The sequence below is a fragment of the Acipenser ruthenus genome, chromosome 22 (genome assembly GCF_902713425.1).
Source record: "Acipenser ruthenus chromosome 22, fAciRut3.2 maternal haplotype, whole genome shotgun sequence".
NCBI classification, from domain to species: domain Eukaryota; kingdom Metazoa; phylum Chordata; class Actinopteri; order Acipenseriformes; family Acipenseridae; genus Acipenser; species Acipenser ruthenus.
In genome coordinates this window covers 10635714-10655514 of record NC_081210.1, presented here as the reverse complement: position 1 = coordinate 10655514, position 19801 = coordinate 10635714, and the positions used below count along the sequence as shown (strand labels likewise).

At 40.8% G+C, this 19801-nt stretch overlaps 2 protein-coding genes across 2 annotated transcripts in view; one reads left to right on the top strand and one right to left on the bottom strand.

Annotated features, from left to right (window-relative positions):
• Nucleotides 1-19801, bottom strand: part of LOC117431834 (intraflagellar transport protein 140 homolog) — an 85904-nt gene that overhangs the window by 12545 nt on the left and 53558 nt on the right. The gene's annotated exons all lie outside the window — the stretch shown is intronic.
• On the top strand, nt 988-18678 carry tmem204 (transmembrane protein 204). Its single transcript, XM_034053158.3, has 3 exons — nt 988-2540; nt 7981-8136; nt 17462-18678. Exons 1-3 carry the CDS (start codon nt 2264-2266, stop codon nt 17704-17706), a joined length of 678 nt encoding a protein of 225 aa, XP_033909049.1. The 5' UTR covers nt 988-2263; the 3' UTR covers nt 17707-18678.

Below are 19801 nucleotides of genomic sequence, written 5' to 3'. Positions count from 1 at the left end.
CTTATAGGTAACCGTACTCATGTTTTTTGTATTTGCTCTTATTGGGAAATCATTCTCATCCATTTATCATACTTACTACATGTTCTTACTGGACTTTACTCATATAAGCAAATATTTACTATAAGTTATATCTGCTCTTAGTCAAACCTGCTCTTACTTATACCTTCCTGTATTCTTTATTTTGCTCTTACTTAAATGTGATCTTATTGTACTTTCATAACTGATCTTATCTGTATTATGATATTCTGTAATGTGATATTTTATAATTTGATAACTTGTAATGTGATATTTTATAATGCAATACTTTGTACTGTGATATTTTGTAACGATTGTAAGTCACCGTGGATAAGGGTGTCTGCTAAGAAAGAAAGAAAGAAAGAAAGAAAGAAAGAAAGAAATAATAATAGAAAGAACATCCTGGGCTCCGGAGTGGGGCATTTGTAGACTTCCTCACACAAACCAATTGCTTACTTAATATCCAACCCAGTTGTCATTCCCCTTGGCCAAATTGCTATCATTTACCATTACTGAATTCACTGACTTCATGGTTTTACTTAATTTATTATTGCTATTGGTTATCAAGGTCATAAGGGGACTCGCTGAAGTAATCTCTGCTGCCACAATGAGTTTACTTGGTTGCTTGGTATCAAAAATAATAAATGCTATCCTTTTAAGATATAAAAAACACACAAAAAAACAATGATTACAATTTTTCAGTCTATACAAATCTATGAAAACCATGTGAACTGGACATTCAAACTGCATAGTGTATCATGATTGTGGTTCTGTATTACTTAAGATGGCACACAGATTGAATCCTAAAAAGGAAAGAGGAACGAGTGCCAGCAATCTGAATCCCAGGCTGTAGATCCACTGCCTCTAGTGAATAGCAAATTTGCCAGAAGACACCTGATGATAGGCCTACGTGTTGTCAGGCATGACTGGTAACAGATGTCTGAAGATAATTGAATTTTGTTTAGCACGGATAAGATAGCGCGAGTGATTTGAAAGTATTGCGCCCGGCCGCCTAGCTGGCTCCTGTGTAGCTGCCCTGTGGATTCCTCTTGCATCTGTTCTCTATTCCAGTTCCAGCCCCCTTCCCCTTTCAATGAGATACAGATGTGTGCTGTTTATTAAACAGGAAATTCTAGGATTCTATGGGGACCCTCGTACTGCACAAAAACACACTGCTGCAGGAGTTCAGACTGCCGGGGCAGCAGCAGCTCCATTTGACTATGAATCCAACCAGCAAGCCAAGCGAGATCCTGCTCTTCTAACCCAATATCAATGTTAGTTCTAATGACTGAAGCAGTAGAGAGATGAAAGAGGTGGGTAAAAGAGAGAGGGGTTGAGACCGAGGGGGAGATTAATAGAACGTGTTAGTGGGCATTAGAGAGGCAGAGGAGGCAGAGGAGACAGAGAAGGAGGGAGGGGGGGATTTTCATCCCATTCCTTTTCCTCTCAGGAAACACATCCTGTTGCTGTTTAGCTGTGAAGTGGCAGTGCTGAGTGTTTGTCGCAGTGAGAGAGAGACTGAGTACGCCCTGAAGCTCACCAAAACAGCACAGTGAAACCCCTTCCTCTTGGACAACAGCAGCACTCAAGAGACACGTCTGTGTGAGCCTCCCCACTGCCTGTGAATCGCTTTTCAGACTTGTAGCGTGGAGAGTACTGACAGAAGAAGGAGGGAAATCCAAGCTGGAGCTTTCTACCACCTCTGAAAATGAGATGCTGAGAAAATAATTTACAGTTGCAAAGCTGTGTGCTACAACCTCAAGAATTCAGGCATCTGGTTTTCCTTTCTCCTGTTATTTTTGTTATCCCCCACCCCCCCCCACCCTCCCCCCTCCAAGTCCGAGGAGAGTTTGAAAAAGAGACGCCTTTCTGCTGTTTGCTTGAAAACCAGCCTCCCTCCTGGGCTCAGAGAGAAAGAAGAGAAAGAAAAATAGTAAAAAGAAGAGAGGGGACTCAAAGCAGGAGCCAGGCAGTACCAGTTTGTGGAATGGACCTGCCTGTCTGTCGGTTAATCGCAGAACTACCGTCAGTACCAAAATCTGAAGAGGAAGGATAAAAAGGGATTTCTACCACCCAAAGGGATACATGAGAGACAGTTGAGCTGAGAATGAACGGAGATGTCCTCTAGCTGTGATTAAAGGGGTTTCATTTGCACAGGTGATTTTGTTGTTTCGGATGCACCGCAGCTGATAAGCAGCTCACTCGAGAGGAGCAGGAGAAAGTGGTAGAGGAGACTCTCGGTCAGTGGATGGCTGTTCAGAAGCTGGTGGCCGCAGCGGTGGCTGTGGCCCTGCTGTCCCTGATCCTCAACAACGTGGCAGCTTTCACGCCCAGCTGGGTGTTCCAGGCGCTGGAGGACGGGCGCAAGCGCAGCGTGGGGCTGTGGAAGATGTGCTTTATGGCGGAGCGGGGCCGGGAGGCAGGGGGAGCAGCACGCCAGGGCCAGGCAGGAGAGCGGCAGTGCCAGACTCTGGGCTGGGGGGCAGAGTACGCTGGCTTTCAGGAGTCCCGCAGCACAGTCAAGTGTGAGTGAGAGGGGCTGGGAGGGGGAAAAGAAAAAAAAACACTCATAACCTTAAGCCAAAACGTGAAACTGTAGCGTTTGTTCTATTGGACAAGTCATTAAGCCCAAGACTATTTATGTGTATTAGGATAGACCCACAAAAATCACGGACTTGCCATTGTTCTGATATGGAGTACTTCTCAGTGTAACAGACAGACATGTAGAATGGAGGTTGAGAGATAAAAATGGGATAAAAAAAGTATTTTGAAATAGCAAAAGCAAATGTATGCATAAACAAGCCTAGAATCAAAGCAGATCATTTTATTGTACTGTACAAAGATTAGACTGTGATCAAAGGTGTATCATCTAGCCTTTCCTAAATACATTTACAACACCATGGCAACCAGTCCTACAACGATTTGACAAAATGTGTTTATAAATGTGTTACTATAAACAAAGATAAGACAATTGCTGCAAGATAAAACTTACCTACTGTACCTGTGCAAGAACATACTGCTCTTAGGGGGCTACAGAAATGTTTTAAATCAAAAAAGAAAAAAAAGAATCAAATCAGGAGAAAAGTTAAATAGTCGTAACCCTGCAACTGTGGAAAATGAATTGAACTGTCAAATAAAATCCTGACCTACCTACTGTAATAGAGCCGCATACTGTACAGTCAAACATAAGGATCCACTCTTCTTGGGTAATGGGGTTAATTGTATATCACATGAAAGTGATACTATACTTCCATCTTGTATCCTCAGAAGCTATACACTAGTTTGGTTGGGCATACAGCAGCAGTTTTTTTTGTGGATTGTATAGGAATTAAATTGGCTGTTCCGAATAAAGCAAATGCACTGTTAGAAACTGAAATGACCATTTAAAATCTGTAAATTCTGATATGCCCTATTAAAACGCATAGATGCAGTACTGCGTCAGCTCTTTTAAAACAGGGGTACCCTTCCAAATCACATTATCCAGATATATCAAGGTCTTCACTCCAAAGTGCTATTTGTGAAAGGAAAGCAGGTTTCAAGACTACAGTGCAGGGCTGGGTATCTGCAGTGTCTTAGTGATATGATACATATCGCAATACGAGGGTCACAATACGATACGGTAAATGAAGCATGAAACATAAAAATCACACAATTGTCTCATTTGCTTGTGCAAGTGTTTGCAATAACACCGGTAAAGCACTTTTGGTCAAATAAGCTTCACAACCTGTTTATTCTTTAAAATACATTTATTTAAAACAAAATTACAAAATCAGGGCTCCAGGCAAAGTTTTTGCCTTGGGAGCCAATGGCTCATAGGCCAAATAAAAAAAAAAGGTCGCCAAATCCAATTGCTGGATGGGTGCCACTTCAGGAGCAAGATGGTTGCTATCATATTCAACCGCTTAAAATACAACAACTTGCCAAGACACTAAAGTGATACATGCATAATAATCTATGCAGCTGATGACTGCAATTAATGCAGCATGTTTATAGTTTAAATATTTAAAAGTGTTGTGTCTGGAATTGGTGACTGCACCTCTGACTGTGTACAGTGTAACGTGAAATAGCATGCTGCAGCTCCCATGCTCAGTGTGAAGTCTGACAGCATGTAACACTGACAGCTCTTATGATTACATGTCACTGTTTATTTTTCAGTAAAAACAAGATATTAAATATTAAAGTTTTACACAACACTCACTTACGTTTGGTCACCATCACAACTGTTGCATGAAACTGCGGTTACCGTATTCCTTTGGTGTTAATACAGCACCTATCTGTGCTTAAAGCATTTGTATTCGATGAAATTGTCATTATTATTATTATTATTATTATTATTATTATTATTATTATTATTATTATTATTATTATTATTATTATTTTACCATCCTTCTCGCGCTTCAGTTTATTAAAACATGTGATATGCGTTTTTCCCCCTAACAGACCATTGTCACAGTACATTCATAAATATTGACACATGCTTTTCAAGGGAGAGGCAGCCTTTCTGAGTTACAGGCACCAATGTGTCTAACCCTGAAAAAACTGTTTATAATTTATTTATTTTGCTTAATTTGCAGTCTGGAGCCCTGTAAATAATAATAATAATAATAATAATAATAATAATAATAATAATAATAATAATAATGTGCACAGTTCTTGGAAACAAAAGTTTTTCAAAAGTTCGGGGTCTGACAAAAAAGAAAAAAACAGTTCTAAATGCATTTTATATTTTGAGTTTTTTCTTGTGGAACACTAAGTGATCTACGTTCTGGTTCACAAAAATCCACTGGATTTTAAACTGTCCAGAGCAGATTGAATTTCGCCATCCCCCTGATGAGATTATCAACATTCATAACCTGCCTCCGCTCAGATTCATTTTCACTCAGCTGCAAGCGGGTTTGACAGAAACACCCTGAACACAGCGATTGGTAGCTGAGACTGCTAGAGTGCATGCTAAATAATATTCTCTAATTATCATTGTAGACACCAATTAGTGCATGTTTATGTCAATAGATTACATTTTACTTAAATTAAATATATAATTAAATATAATAATATAAATATAATTGTATCGTCAAGAAAAATATCTGCGTTCACAGCGTGAATCGGCACACCCCTACTACAGTGCTTTGACTTTATGACGCTGTAGTCAGGAGCCACTGTTATAACACTGTGGTATCTGTGTTCCGCCTAGTTATAATAAGAATATTAGTGCTAGTGTAATGACATTTTGAGCCTTGCTAAAGTGTCGGACTTGGGTCGGGTCGGGTGTAGTTTGTATATTATACCCCTTCTCCACTGGCACATCCGACCCGTGAGGGCTCGGTATGTTACGGGTACGGGTGGTTCTCCACTGACTATTTGTCGAGCCAAGCGAGAACCAAACTGTGAAACTCTGGCTTCACTAGACTTCTGAATCTGGCTCGCAGCCAAGCCGGGCCAGGGTTAAGGATTTTCATCATTATGTTGCATCAGTCAGTACACTCCAGAAAGACAAACAACAAACAACATGGTGGGCAGCGAGCAATAAAAGTACAGCCTCGGGACGCTGAAGTGTTCAGGAAAATCTGGAGTCGTGCGTCAGAAATTAGAACGTTTATGCCTGAATTTCTGACAATTTGAAGCAAATTGACATAAAATCGCAGGTACGGTACATTTAATTCAAAAACACAAAATTCAACCACATTTCTCATCCTTGATCTTTATTATACTAATATAAAGAAAAAAATGCGGAAAATAAAATGCACCTTTTGCTTAATTAGCGCTTGTCACCATGACGCCCTGCATTCTTCTGTTTCCTGACTGACAGTGTCAGTCAGCTCGCAGGCAGTGGCTGTTGTTTAGAAGCTCCGTGGCGCGAACAAAATTATTAAAGGTAGCTTTAATTATAAATAAATTCCTAAATATATTTACAAAATATAGTGATACAAGATACAGCTGTACTGTTGGTCTATTAATTTTTGAACACCTTTTGTTTGCGCATCTTTTGGCAAACTGAGTTAATTAATAACAATAATTAATAACAACTGTCCTTCGTTGCATGTGACGTCAGTAGCACGGCTCGGCTCTGCAGTGGAAAAACAACCCTGGCACTCCTTAACCACACTGTTACCTCGTTTCCACGACGCTGTAGCACCATGCTGCCATGGTGCTGTCACTGTTATGAAAGCGTGCCATATTGTTTCCACAATTTTTGTAAAAACCCATACTGTGCCAGCATCCTTTCATACCTGATACTGGCATGGTAGCTGCCCAGAGGCAGGTGGGTGTATGCGAGAACGTGTAATGAAAAGGGAAAAAATGTTGGTAAACAAACAAAGAACTCCGTGGGAGGATTTTAAAATTAAAATGTTGATAAAAACATGTTGAGCATATAACATCCAAAAGCAACTGAATACTGCCGTTAGGAACATACAAGTGTCACTTTATCTCACTAGCCTACCGGAACAGAATTAAATGTTTCCCCGTGTTGTGAACAAGAAAAAATAAAAACATGTTGGCCATTCACAAGGCTTATATTGACATGGAAATGAGATAGAGGGAAAGTTACAGATTTGCAGCACCTGAAAACCAGCGATTATTTGTAGATTTGCTTGTTTTAATAATAGCAGAAAGGTTTGCTGTCAGGCTGTACTGTCCGTTAGACTGCTGCCGTCTATGTAAATAGTTTATTGATATTTTTATTCTGCTTTCAGTCATTTTCATTTTTTTGTTCATGAAGTTCAATAGTTCAGTAATTCATAAATTTTCTGTAAGATCAATAATTGAATTAAATGTACACAAAACGTTATTGTCAAAGAGTGTCTAAACCAATGTGAACTTACACAATAACTTTATATATTGCTCTGAGTGATAATGTAAATCTTCTATAGCTTCTAAACCATCGTTAAAAAAACAACAAAAACAACAACTACAAAAAAACGATTTAACATATCCATCTTGATGCATCTTCGATACCATGTCTTACCATGGTTACCATTGTACGTATTGCGTCATTTCTGTTATCTACACAGATTTATATATTTGGTGGGAACAACCTGGCATGCTTCCATTACTGCGCTGTTTAAGTACAGTGCTGACATGGTATGGAAATAGTAATCGTGGAAACGAGGTATTAGATGGCTCAGTACAGCCCCGGCGTGGATCGTTTGTACAGTAGAAAAGAGGCATATAGTTCTGGCTCAGGTCAGGGAAGTGTGTTTATCAGTGAGTGGATTATGGCGTTTTTAATTTTAAGTGAGTCAGGTCGGGTTTTGAATTTAGGCCCGAGCAGCCTAATGGGGCTAATGGGAGCCATGACCACACAACCTTATAACCTGTTCTGCAGCATAAAATATTGCTTTAAAAACAGAGAACTACATTAACAAGCACATTTAATTCAAGGACTCAACTCAAGAGTTTATTAGGTTTAGTAATGTTAAAAGAAACTTATAAAATGATTTGCCAAACATTTTGACTAGAAGTATTTCTTGAAAGTTTTCCTATAGCAGGTGGATATTGCACGTTGGAATAAAGACCTTAATAAATATGGCCCGAGTAATGTGATAGAACTGATAAATATTGTACTTGCTGATAACGCACTAGAAATATCAGCCAGTGAGCAACTCACCATTGTTGTCAAAACTTGCAAAGTTACAAAACTACAACAATTCTTAAGTATAACCAAGTACCATACACCTAACGCCACGATGGAGCTGTTGTCCTTATAGCGGGTTTTAAAAAGTTCAAAATCACAAAAAAAAACTATGATAAAGACATTATTTAATGTCAACACTGCATAAAATAACCCAACGTTATCTATCACAGTTGTTTGTTTTGTTTTTTAGTAATTTGTTGCTATAAGTCGCAATAAATGTAATACTAGGTATAGCTGGTACATTAATAGCTAACACCTCTAGATGCTGTTGTCTGCCTGTGGTGCCCCTGTGGCTAGCCTGCTGCTCTAATGCCCTGCTGTTCATCCCCCAGTGCAGTTCGACATGATGCGCGCCTGTAACATGATAGCCACCGTGGCCCTGACGGCTGGACAGCTCATCTACCTGCTGGGACTGGTGGAGCTGCCCCTCATCACCCAAGACTCCCAGTGGTGGGAAGAGGTCATAGCCGCCCTCTTCCAGCTAGCCAGTGAGTACAGACCTCTTTATCAATATACACATAACTTTACTAATCACAAGAGCAGGACAGCAGACTCTAGACATCTTGCAATACTGTGTAGGAGAGAGAAAGGCAATCAATTATTCCAAGCTAAACAGTACCTCCTACATAACTTACCATTTAATTACTAGATTTAACAAGTTCAGTTACCCACAATGACAAACTCACAGTCCCTCAGTTGGAATGAGGCTGCAATGCTTATGAACTATTCCCACAACTTTAAAGAGTAAGTAGTGGGGCTCCAAAAAATACAGCGTTATACATCCCCATGTGTTGCTACAACTATTTAAACAACATACCTGTAATTTTTCTTTTCGTTGTTAACACCGTGACAAGTTTTTACACTTATAAATTTAAACTCTCTCTCAAAGGTATTTTCAATATGTCTGCTTAGTGGACGGGGTTTGAGAGGTGTGTCCTCTCTCTGATCACTGCCAGGCGAAGAAAATGTCCTACCCGTATTCCTGAAGAGATACGCCCCAATGAAGCAACGACGGTGTGGTTTCAATTTCTCATAAAAACTATGAACGACTGCCCTGCTTATCTGGACACCAGTTCTTCCCCAAACAATGATCTGTTTGCTGAGATTTGTCTAACTTCTCCCACCGCCCCCCCCTCTCGGGTTTGCATAACAGGTAGTAACAGGCATTTCCTCGTCCTGAGCCGGGATATCCTGGCGTCCAACAGTCGCTCTGTGTTTGGAGCAGCTCTGGGCCGCCGGCCTGCACATACATACAGGCAGCGTGGCTAAAATTAGCAAACAGCTCCTGGTGGCATAATAGCGATGGAGCAATGCAAACAACAAGCTAAACAGACACACACCGCATTTCCTCAGCACATTTTAGAAGGCTGGGCAAGAGAGTTGCGGACCTTAGATTGTGGGATTCTCTTTTCCCATTGGTGTTTTTATTAGTTTTATACACAGCAGTTCTTTAAATGTGCATCCTGACTTTCAAAGAAACCCCGTCTCCGCACTGGCAACGAGTATGAGCATATAGCTCCTAAAAAACTGCTGCTGTTGTTCTTGGGAGGTGAGCAATGTGGCCTCGTGGTTAGAGTTGAGGGACTGCAAGGGAGGCTGTGTGACTGCGTGGTTAAAGAGTAATTAGCGGAGCTCCAAAAAATATATCGTTATACATCCCCATGTGTTGCTACAACTATTTAAACAACATACCTGTAATTTTTCTTTTCGTTGTTAACACCGTTACAAGTTTTTACACTTATAAATTTAAACTCTCTCTCAAAGGTATTTTCAATATGTCTGCTTAGTGGATGGGGTTTGAGATCAGAGGTGTGTCCTCTCTCTCTGATCAGAGAAGAAGAGAATGCCCCAATAAAGCTGAGGTAGTGACAAGGGTGTTTTTTTTTTCTTTATCTATCTATCTATCTATCTATCTAGGACCCCAAGTCGAAATACAACCCCATCAAGATGCAGAAAATGCACTTTACCCAAAGCCAATCTGAAGAAGTAGATCTGTTTTTGTACTTTTGAAATGTAAATAAATAAATAAATAAATAAATAAATAAATAAATAAATAAATTTGATGGTTTGATCATTTTATTTAAACACATAGGTTGGTAATGTACTTATTAGGCTACCGCATTAATGTTGCTTTTGTTGTTTTCAAATAGTCTGACACCATGAAGAATAAAAAAAAGTGAATGCGGAAATAAGTATATTTCACGCTTTTAAATACAATTATCAAACCATCCGATTTATTTATTTATGTATTAATATTGTATGAAACTGAAGATGATCCTGTCTGAAGAGAAATGAAAGCTATCTTACTTTAAAAGGGACGCGGTGGTTAGCGCTGCTGTCTCACAGCTCCAGGGTCCTGGGTTCGATTCCGGCCTCAGGGGTCTGTCTGTGTGGAGTTTGCATGTTCTCCCTGTGTTTGTGTGGGTTTCCTCCCACAGTCCAAAGTCATGCTGGCTAGATGGATTGGCCTCCCTAAATTGCCCCTTAGTTGCCCTGCGATGGACTCGTGTCCCGTCCAGGGTGTAGACCCAGGCGGCTTAAATGCAGTCATTCAGGGGCCAAACCCAGAGCTGTAGGCTGAATGGGTCTATGCCATAAGGTCTCCCGCGCCTGACTGAGTAGGTTGCAGCACTTGGGCAGTCTCCACGGTTGGCCGCTCAGGAGCTGTATCAGGGCTGAAAACAAGGGTCTCCTGGGCCAATACAGGGCTACTAATAGCACCCTGGCCCAGTCCCGTCTGATTTTCTCCAGACACAGCGGGAGCATCGTGAGCGGTGGGAAGGCAAGTTGCCTTGGCCACTGATGTGCCATGGCATCTACTGCCAGCGGGTCTCTCCCCCTTACTATCATGGAGAGTCAGAGGGGACAGTGTGTTGATTCCTGGCAGGCAAAGAAAACACCTCTGCTCTCCCAAACCTCTCCCAATGAGGCTACCACCTCAGGGTTCACCTCTACTTTGAGGCGCTGGGACCCTCCTTGACTTTTCCAATAGCAGTAATACTGCCATTTTTGCAGGACCTATTTGACGAGGGGAAATCCGGCAGCTATTTCAGCTTGTCATGTTAAGATTGACTCAGTCTCCCCAGGAGCTCACTTCCGGATTGGGCAATTTTTGAAAGGGGCTCGGCAGCTTCGGCCGCCTATGAAGGACATTGTTCCTCACTTAAACCTAAACGTGGTGCTTAATGCACTCATGAATCCTCCATTTGAGCCCCTGCATTCAGCTGAGCTGAAATATTTATTTTTCAAAGCGGCTTTCTTGCTTGCTATCACCTCCGCAAAGCAGGTGAGTGAGATGCAGGCATTCTCCATTGCAAAATCCTGCTTAATTTTTACAAAGGCCAGGACAAAGGTCACACTCCATACCAATACTTCCTTTTGCCGAAGACTATCTCGCATCAGCTCCATACGCTCAGTTCATGGCCTGGCGTACTACGTTGATAAGACAAAAAGTTGGAGGCAGTCCGATCAATTTTTTGTCTGCTATGGGGTGAAGTCCCGTGGTCAAGCCCTGTCTAAGCCGCGGCTGTCCAAGTGGATAGCAGACATGGTCAAAACTGACTATGAGCTGGCCAACTTGCCCCCTCCAGAAAAGCTCACTGCCCATTCCACCAGGGGCATGTCAACTTCGTGGGCTTTATTCCAGGGTGCATCTGTCAAATACATTTGCAATGCAGCAGTGTGGGCTACTCCCCATACCTTCACTAGGTTCTACAGACCTAATGTCGTGGATCCTCAAAACCCTGGTTTTGGAACTAGAGTGTTAAGGACGGCTTCCCAGTCAACCCTTACAACACAGGCATAGAGGTGAAACTCTCCCTAAATTTGTTCACCCCAGCTACTTGTTACTGGAGTTCGGTTTAGCCTTGTAGCATTCTAGTTCTCTGCAATGTTGCCCTCGTGGCGGCTTTGGTACACTCACCCATTTGGTAATGGTTACATTTCGTACTTGAAAGGGAATGTTAGGTTATTATCATAACCTTGGTTCCCTGAAATAGAAATGTAAACATAAACCTTTAAGGTCACTGCGTCCATGATTGCAGCAGGCTTGAAGGAAAACATTACATCGAGATTTGTGAGCACAGTCTTTGTGTGCCCTCGGGGGCGGGGCCACGACTGTGTCGGAGGCTCAAAGAGCAGTTTTGGTATACCATTTTCAGGATTCAGGTCTATAGGAGGTAAATACCCATTCGGTAATAGTTACATTTCTATTTGTAGACGTTCAGTCTACAAATAAAGATGTTTTGAAAAGACCTGTTTAGCTTTTTGCTGGCATTACAATAACAATAAAAAATATGAAACAGTTTAGTAACAGTCATATGAGAGTAATCCTATGTACAGTACTCCACAAATGAAGTTTAGCATTTTACTGACATTACAATAATCAGGATAAAAAATGAAACATTTTGATAAAAAGGCGCGTTGACCGACTTCTTGTTACACAGGTTCTCGGCTGTGTATTACCCCATTGTGATTTAAATAGCGCCCCTTTTAATGTAAACATTATGAATCCTCCCAATTGTTTCTTTGCTAATTCTGCCTTGTTGTTTGCAAAATTTAACAAGAGGTGTGTCTCCAGACAGAATGTCTTTATGAAACAAACGGTGTGTAGTGTAGTGACTACATCTTTTACACAGTAAAGCGAACACTTTCTTTTAAGGAATGTATAGCTAGAAAAATAGCTTTCAAATAGTTTCTTCATCGTTAGATAATTTAATTAAATTAGGAAATAGTCATGGTTTAACATTGATAATTATAGCTTTATTAAATGCAGGTAAAGCGGAAAAAAATAAACTAAACAATAATTAAATGCGCAATTCATTTAGCTTACTTACCTCGGGAAAGCCTCGCCTTGAGCGCAGTACCTTAGGTCTGAGTTTTTCAGCATAGAAGAATGCAGCGCTTTGACATTTTTTGTTGCCTTTTTTTCTTTCTTGTTATCTACGTGTTTACAACTGGCAATATGATCTTTAAGAGTACTGACTTGTATATCGAATGACAGCAAAATTTGCAGAATAGTATCCCACCATCATCATATAGATGATCAGAAACTGTTTAAGCACTGCATTTCATTTGTCTTTTGCTGAAGCACTGCATTTCATTTGTCTTTTGCTGAAGCACTGCATTTCTTTTTCTTTGTTGGTGCAGCCACCATTTTAAGTTTCAGCAGAGACACAGGAGTGTAGTCACATGATGAATTAAATCGACTTAGCTGGGTGTAATGCAAAAAAAACCCAGAAAAATGAAGTTGCAAAGAGAAAAAGATAGTGGAAAATCAGTAACCCCAGTTATAGAATGGAACCAATAGATGACAGAACAGGATTACTGAGTTACAGACAGATGGAATGTGCAAATGGATTATAGACCTGTTCTGCTAGTTACATTTTGAAACCAATGTGAAATAGAACAGGACCAGTCTCTTCCTGATATGTGGGTAATTACTTACGGTAGTACCCAATGGGGTTGTGATGTTGGTGTGCACCTGTGCCCACCTGTTGATGGGCCAGGAAGTCTTGGGTGTGGTGCTGTCCAGCTGTGTGGTCAACTGACAGGGATTCAACCACACAATCCACCTCTAGTGGGAAGTAGGGAAGGAAGGAAGGAAGGAAGGAAGGAAGGAAGGAAGGAAGGATTGGATTCCCTTGCTGCCAATCAGGGCCTTTTGCACAACTTGCTAACTGCACAACCTGCCCTTGATTAAACAGGCTCTGTAAATGAAACCAGTTAAAAGCAATCAAAGCAACAAACTAAAGAGCGAGACCGTTCACACAAACTATTAGGGGACCTACTATGTCTCCAACTTGTTGAAAGAGAAAATGTGCAATGAGTTTCACTGGAACTTAGCCCATAGTATAACAGAGAACAGTTCAATAATGCAAAACAATAAAACAGTGTATGAAACAAGCTTGATTCTGAGAAACTTAACTGGTGTTAAAGGTAAAATAAATGACTATAAACGACAAAACGTAATCCACAGGTATTAACGTTACTGAGTACTTTTTTATACACAATTTAACTAACTATACCACACACTGAAACTGTCTAAATGTCTGAATGCATTGTGTTGCTATTGTACATATACCTTCACTATATCCCTGTGGATAATAATTGTCAGGTAATATTAACTGGATAATCCCTGGCTAGTTGTGATACAAATGAGGCTCCTGCAAGTTTTGTCGGTGGAAGCATTCTAATAATAAATAAACTCAATTGGAGAATCTCTGCGTGCTGAAGGATTCCGTGCCACTGGCTGTCTCTCCCCACAAAGGTTCAGGCAGAGGGCCTGTGAAGGGAAATTACTTTGCTGAAATAAATCAGTTTATTTTGGGCAGCGGGAGGAAGTTGCGTTCCTGTTTCCTTCTGTTGGACGGTGAGTGATGGTAGCAGTCTCCGAATAGGCAAGACTTTTTCAGGACAGCTCCTCCAAGCACTTGCTTACTCACAGGGAGATTCATTCAAGATTGCTTTCCCAAACTTAACCTTGTCTTTTTATACTGGCTTCCAATGTAACAATGACAAGAGCGTTTAACATAGCATAGATAGAGACCAAAAAAAAATTAAAATCCTAGCCATCTAAGCTACAAATAAAAAAATAAAAAAGCACTGCTAAGTTTCAGGGTCACGTGGGGTCCCATTTGACAGTAAAACCCCTTATAAACATTTAATACACATTTTAGAAATAATCTTCATTGCAATATTATTTGTTATTTGTAAGAATTCAGGATTTGTCCGTTTCTGAAAGTAAAGACACAACGCAGGCAAAGTTCTATTTAGTTTTTACCCGGCCAACTAACGCCTTTACACAGAAGTGAAGATGTTTTTTGTGTTTGTTTTCTATTTTGCATTTAGAAATTATCTGCAAATGGCAACAGTGTTTTAGAATAAGCTGCCTTCCAGAATGTGACTTTTCAAGGTAATACATTCAGTAGAAATGAGTGGACAGGGGGTTGCGACAGGTGTGGGTGTTCACTGCAGTGATGAGGACACAGAATATTTTCTTAGAAACGCCGCTCAGCCTCGGTGATTTATTCATTTCACAATTATGCAGGTGCTATTGCACGGTGCCGCCACTAGGGTACCAACAAAGGTACCAACAAAGGTAGTGCCTAGGGCAGAGTGAAATAAAGCAGGGTAAACCATGTGACCGTACCAGCAATGGTAGGGCTCCGGGCACATACACAAACAGGAGTGTAAACAAGAGTGGGGAAAAAGGGCAATACAAAATTGCAAAAACAAAAACACTTTTCAAAACAATGCTATAAAATAAAAGGTGGCCAATACAGGGGCCAAGCGCTACCTCTGCTATAAGGGGTCTATACTGCATGGGGATCGATCTTGATCCCCCTAAACTAACCCATCTCTCTATGGCACGGCCGAGTGCCAGTTTCACACACACCGACGGTATTTTTCTCTTACATCTTTTGGCCTGCTCTCCTCAGCGTAAAGTAATAATGCAGGGATTCACAGTCACACTGGCCGAGCACCCTGTTCAAGCAATTGACTGACAGTCCGGCTCTCCTGGACCATCCGAGCTGCTCCTGAAGAGCCTCGCATGCGCTGAGAAGCCAGTGATAAAGCCTGTCCCTGTCACACATGGGTTAAAATGCAATTCAGACACCAGTCTGTATCAGCCAGGCGCTTTCAAATTGATATGGTTTTGTATTTAACTCTTTCAGCGCTAAGGAAAGTACAGATAGTTCACCCAAGGATGACTTGTTACCTAATTTCGGCATCTTATACTGAAAAAAAATATATAATGACATAAATATTTGGGGACATACGCAATAAAGATACAAGCCTTCTTCTCTTTTCTACACTGGTCAGTAGTTATGTGGTCTTTCCTAGACTTGTATCCAGTTCAATCTAATTTTAAATTCAATCTAATTTTAAAGAGGGTCTTCTTCAATCAGTGCAACACAAAATGTAGCTGCTCTTTACTGCATTCACTTTTATTTAGTTTATTTCTAACAACAAACTTGCATGAAGAAAATTCTTCATACAACAAATCCTTAAGTGGATGTTGACTGTTTAAATGAATTGCTTTTCTCTTTCCATAGCTATGGAATTATCTCTGTCTGGATTTACATACAATAAATGGAATTTCATGAGTTTAAAAAAAGAAAAATCACTTATGAAGGCTTGCTACCATTAATATTTATGTAGGCGCTTTTCCCCTTGTCAATTGTAAAACACATTTCCTCGTCACTTAGTCAGATTGAATTTCCTTGAGACACTTCATGCAGTTCCATTTACTGTAAATGTAAATTCTGTTCTCTGTTAATTCACATTGTTGAACAAACTTGCAGAATATACAACAGTCCAGATGTGTCAAGGTCTTTACTCCAAAATTCAATTGAAACCCCTTTTTGTAAAAAAAAGTTTAGTGCAATTACTTTTTTATTATTATTTTTTAATACATTTTAGTAGGTCGCCAATTATTTTTTATTATTTTCTCCCAATTTAGAATATCCATTTATTATTTAAGCTCGGCTCACTGCTACCACCCCTGCGTGAAGAGTGTGCCATCAGCTGACTGCTTCTTTTCACAGTGCAGACTCGCCGTGCAGCCACCTCGGAGCTACAGTGTCGGAGGACAACGCAGCTCCGAGCAGCTTACAGGCAAGCCCGCAGGTGCCAGGCCAGACTACAGGGGTCGCTGGTGCGCAGTGAACCGAGGACACCCTGGCCGACCTAAACCCCCTCCCCCGGGCCGAGCAGCGCCCCCTGGGAACTCCCATCCACGGTCGGCAGTGGAATAGCCTGGACGTCCAGGCTATAGGGCGCATCCTGCACTCCACGTGGAGTGCCTTTACCGGTAACATTGCAGGCACATTGTGAGCTAATGGAGTTTGTATACGTTTCATACAGTAAATGTAATGTTCTGTTTCTACTGAGTTCTACTGAAATATTTAAATGAAGTTATAATGATGTTTTTACCAACTTAAATCATTAAAATGTTTATTGCTCCAAAAGCGGCTTGCTTACTTGCAACGGCTTGGGTATACTGACCCATTCGGTAATGGTTGCATTTTGTACTTAAAAGGGAATGTTAGGTTATTATCATAACCCTGGTTCCCTGGCAGAAGACAAAACGAGAATAAAATAACCAGCCGGAGCTATTGCAGCCTGGGAGGAGAGCTCAAAGTCAGCTGACTTACGTTGCTTGATCCCTGGGAAGGAGCGACTCAAGCCGCTGGCTTCACGTGGTGCACAAGGCTGCAGCGTGACATAAACAACAGGCCGTAGTGCACAAATATGCGTAATTAGTAAAACTAATTGTTTTTAATATCACATATTGTGATTGTTTTTAATATCACATATAATTTGTGTAAAAACACAACAAGTGCAAAAATCTATAGCAGAAAAAGTAACAAGTACTTATCTGAATAGGCTCATCTGTCAGGTCAGTGCTTGAAAGGAAAAATAGCACAGAGATCTGTGTGCGCAGTCATTTATACCCTCGGGGGCAGGCATGACTGCGTCACAGGCTAGGAGGTAAATACCCATTCGGTATTAGTTACATTTCGCACTTGAAATGGAACCACTTTAGAAAAGTAATATTAGGTAAATATAAAATTAGACCTAAATAATATATTTATATACTATTTTATTATATCCCAAAAACACTGGTATGTTGTGGTATAATTATTAAAATAAATGCAAATATTATTTTGTACGTCCACCTGATGTTTTACCCAGAACCTTTTCTTTTTTTTTTTAATCTGATAAAATTACAAAGCCCTAAGTAAATATGTATTTGCTGTTCCCTCTGCCTTCTAATAAAATATCCGCTGTGGTCTTGTCTACCTGCAGGCTTTGTTCTGGTGATCGGGCTGGTCACATTCTATCGCATCGGTCCCTACACACACCTCTCATGGTCCTGCTACGTGGATATCGCTGCCTGCCTCCTGGCCACGCTGGCAGCCGCCATGCTGATCTGGAACATCCTGCACCGGCGTGAGGACTGCCTCACACCACGGGTCATCGTCATCAGCCGCTCGCTGGCCGCGCCTTTCCGCCAACGCCTTGACAACGACTATGTTGAATCACCCTTCTGAGTCCATACAAACTGCATTTCATTGGGAGGATTGGAGAAACTCTAGTAGAGGTGGCTTTAATTAACCCAGCCAGCCCTATGTCAGACTAACAGTTTCTGTTATTGCCTGGGGGGGGGTGTTGGGGTTGGAGATGGACATCGCTTCCTGAAATCATTTTAAAATGCTTACAAACAGAGACACTTACTAACCAGACTGGGTTTCCAGTCCTATGGATTTAGGAATTTTAAAAAGACACAAGAAAAAGGCCTTGAGACTGCTGGGGAACCCAAATGCAGTCATGGCCTGACCTCCTCACCCCTGGAGTCAGGCAGGATTTACAAACTGTACAGGATGTACTGCCGATTTCTTCTGACACCCACAATGATCCCTTCCTACCTAGGATGCTTGTTTTAGGCCACCAGGCTGTTCATGCATTGACCCAACCCAATGTGCTTTTTGCTGTTTCTCTCCGGATCAGCTCAGCTGACCCGGACATTGCAACATACAACCCTTTTTTCACGAGCAGGGATCAAGCTGGCTCTTGACTTTTTTTTTTTTTTTTTTTTTAGCTCAGAACATTCTTTCTATAAGCTTCAAGATCAAGTAGTTTCTAAGTGTAACAGACTGGTCTGACAACAGCATGTCAGAATCATTTGTTTATTTAAAGTGGCATACTTTATATTTGTATGTGTTCCAAAAGTGTCAGTTTAGCCTGAGTTGATCAAAATTGACTTTTCCACATGAAATGTTGGCAAATTCCATATGCATACCAGGGGGTTGAATAATGTGCTACCCCTTTGTTAAATGAATACAATGCTGCTTTTCAAAATATTTAATACATTATGTAATGAGCGCTAATATTGCAAAATCCATATAATAATGTACTTTAATATTGAGAGCTGTTAAATGCTTAAGTAAAATGCTTTGTTACTGGATTTATAATTATTTATAATTATTAAATAATGTGCATTTCCATGACACCTGTTTTGAATATTTTTTTCTTTCTTTGTGATCTTAAAGTACTGAACAGTGTGGTGTGCAGAATTATGTGGAGATTTTAATGCTATTGTCCAAGGTACACCAACTACTCTCCATTGAGACACTGGCCATGCCTCGGACAGAGCTTTAGCACTTTTCTCCATTTGTTTACTGTTTGTGCCTTGCTTCCCCAGTAACCAAACCACACAGAGAAACTGCAGCATGGCCGGCAAATTCCCTGTGCAGGAAGAGCGTCAGCCAGCAGGCAGGGGCTTGCGGGAATCCAATACAATGCCTCCGGACCAGTTCACAAAATACTGTAAAAATAGCTGTCAATGAAGAACTTCTATAAAGCTGTCATCAAGCTATTAACATTCTGAGATTTCCTGTAAATCGGATGTTCCAGTTTCTTCAACAATAACATTTGCACACGTACAAGGGAAGCAGGATAAATACTCTCAGCAGGGAGTACACTGTACAGAGATGGGCTCTGCTAGACTCAGATAGAGAGCATATATGTGTGTGTATGTGAGAAAGACAGGGGCAACAAATAAGTTACTAACGTGTATCCCCCGCGACAGGTGTTAATACAAAACAAGTGCTTTCAGCATGGAAAAGTGAACTACGCCTTCAACTCATACCAAAGATTCTCAATCGGATTTAGATCGGGGGACTAGCCAATCCAAAACCTTGATTTTATTCTTCTTTAACCATTCTGAAGTAGATTTTGATGTGTGCTTTGGATCATTGTCATGTTGGAACGTCCAATTGAGCTTTAAACCAAGTTTTGTAGCGGAGGGTTTCAGATGATTGGCCAATAACTTTTGGTATGCTATGGAATCAATTTGACCATGTATTGGAACTAAATTTCCTATGCCATTAGAGGAAAAAGCCCCATAGAAGGATATTACCACCTCCATGCTTGACAGTAGGTATGGTGTTCTTTTCTTTGTACGCCTCACCAGACTTTCTCCAAACGTAACGACTATCAGTGTGACCAAAAAGCTCGATTTTTGTTTCATCACTGCACAAAACCTTTGACCAGAACTCATATCCATCATTCAGATGCAGTTTCACAAACTTTAAGCGATTGTCCTTGTGACATTTTCCTAAGAGTGGCTTTTTCCTTGGCCTGTGA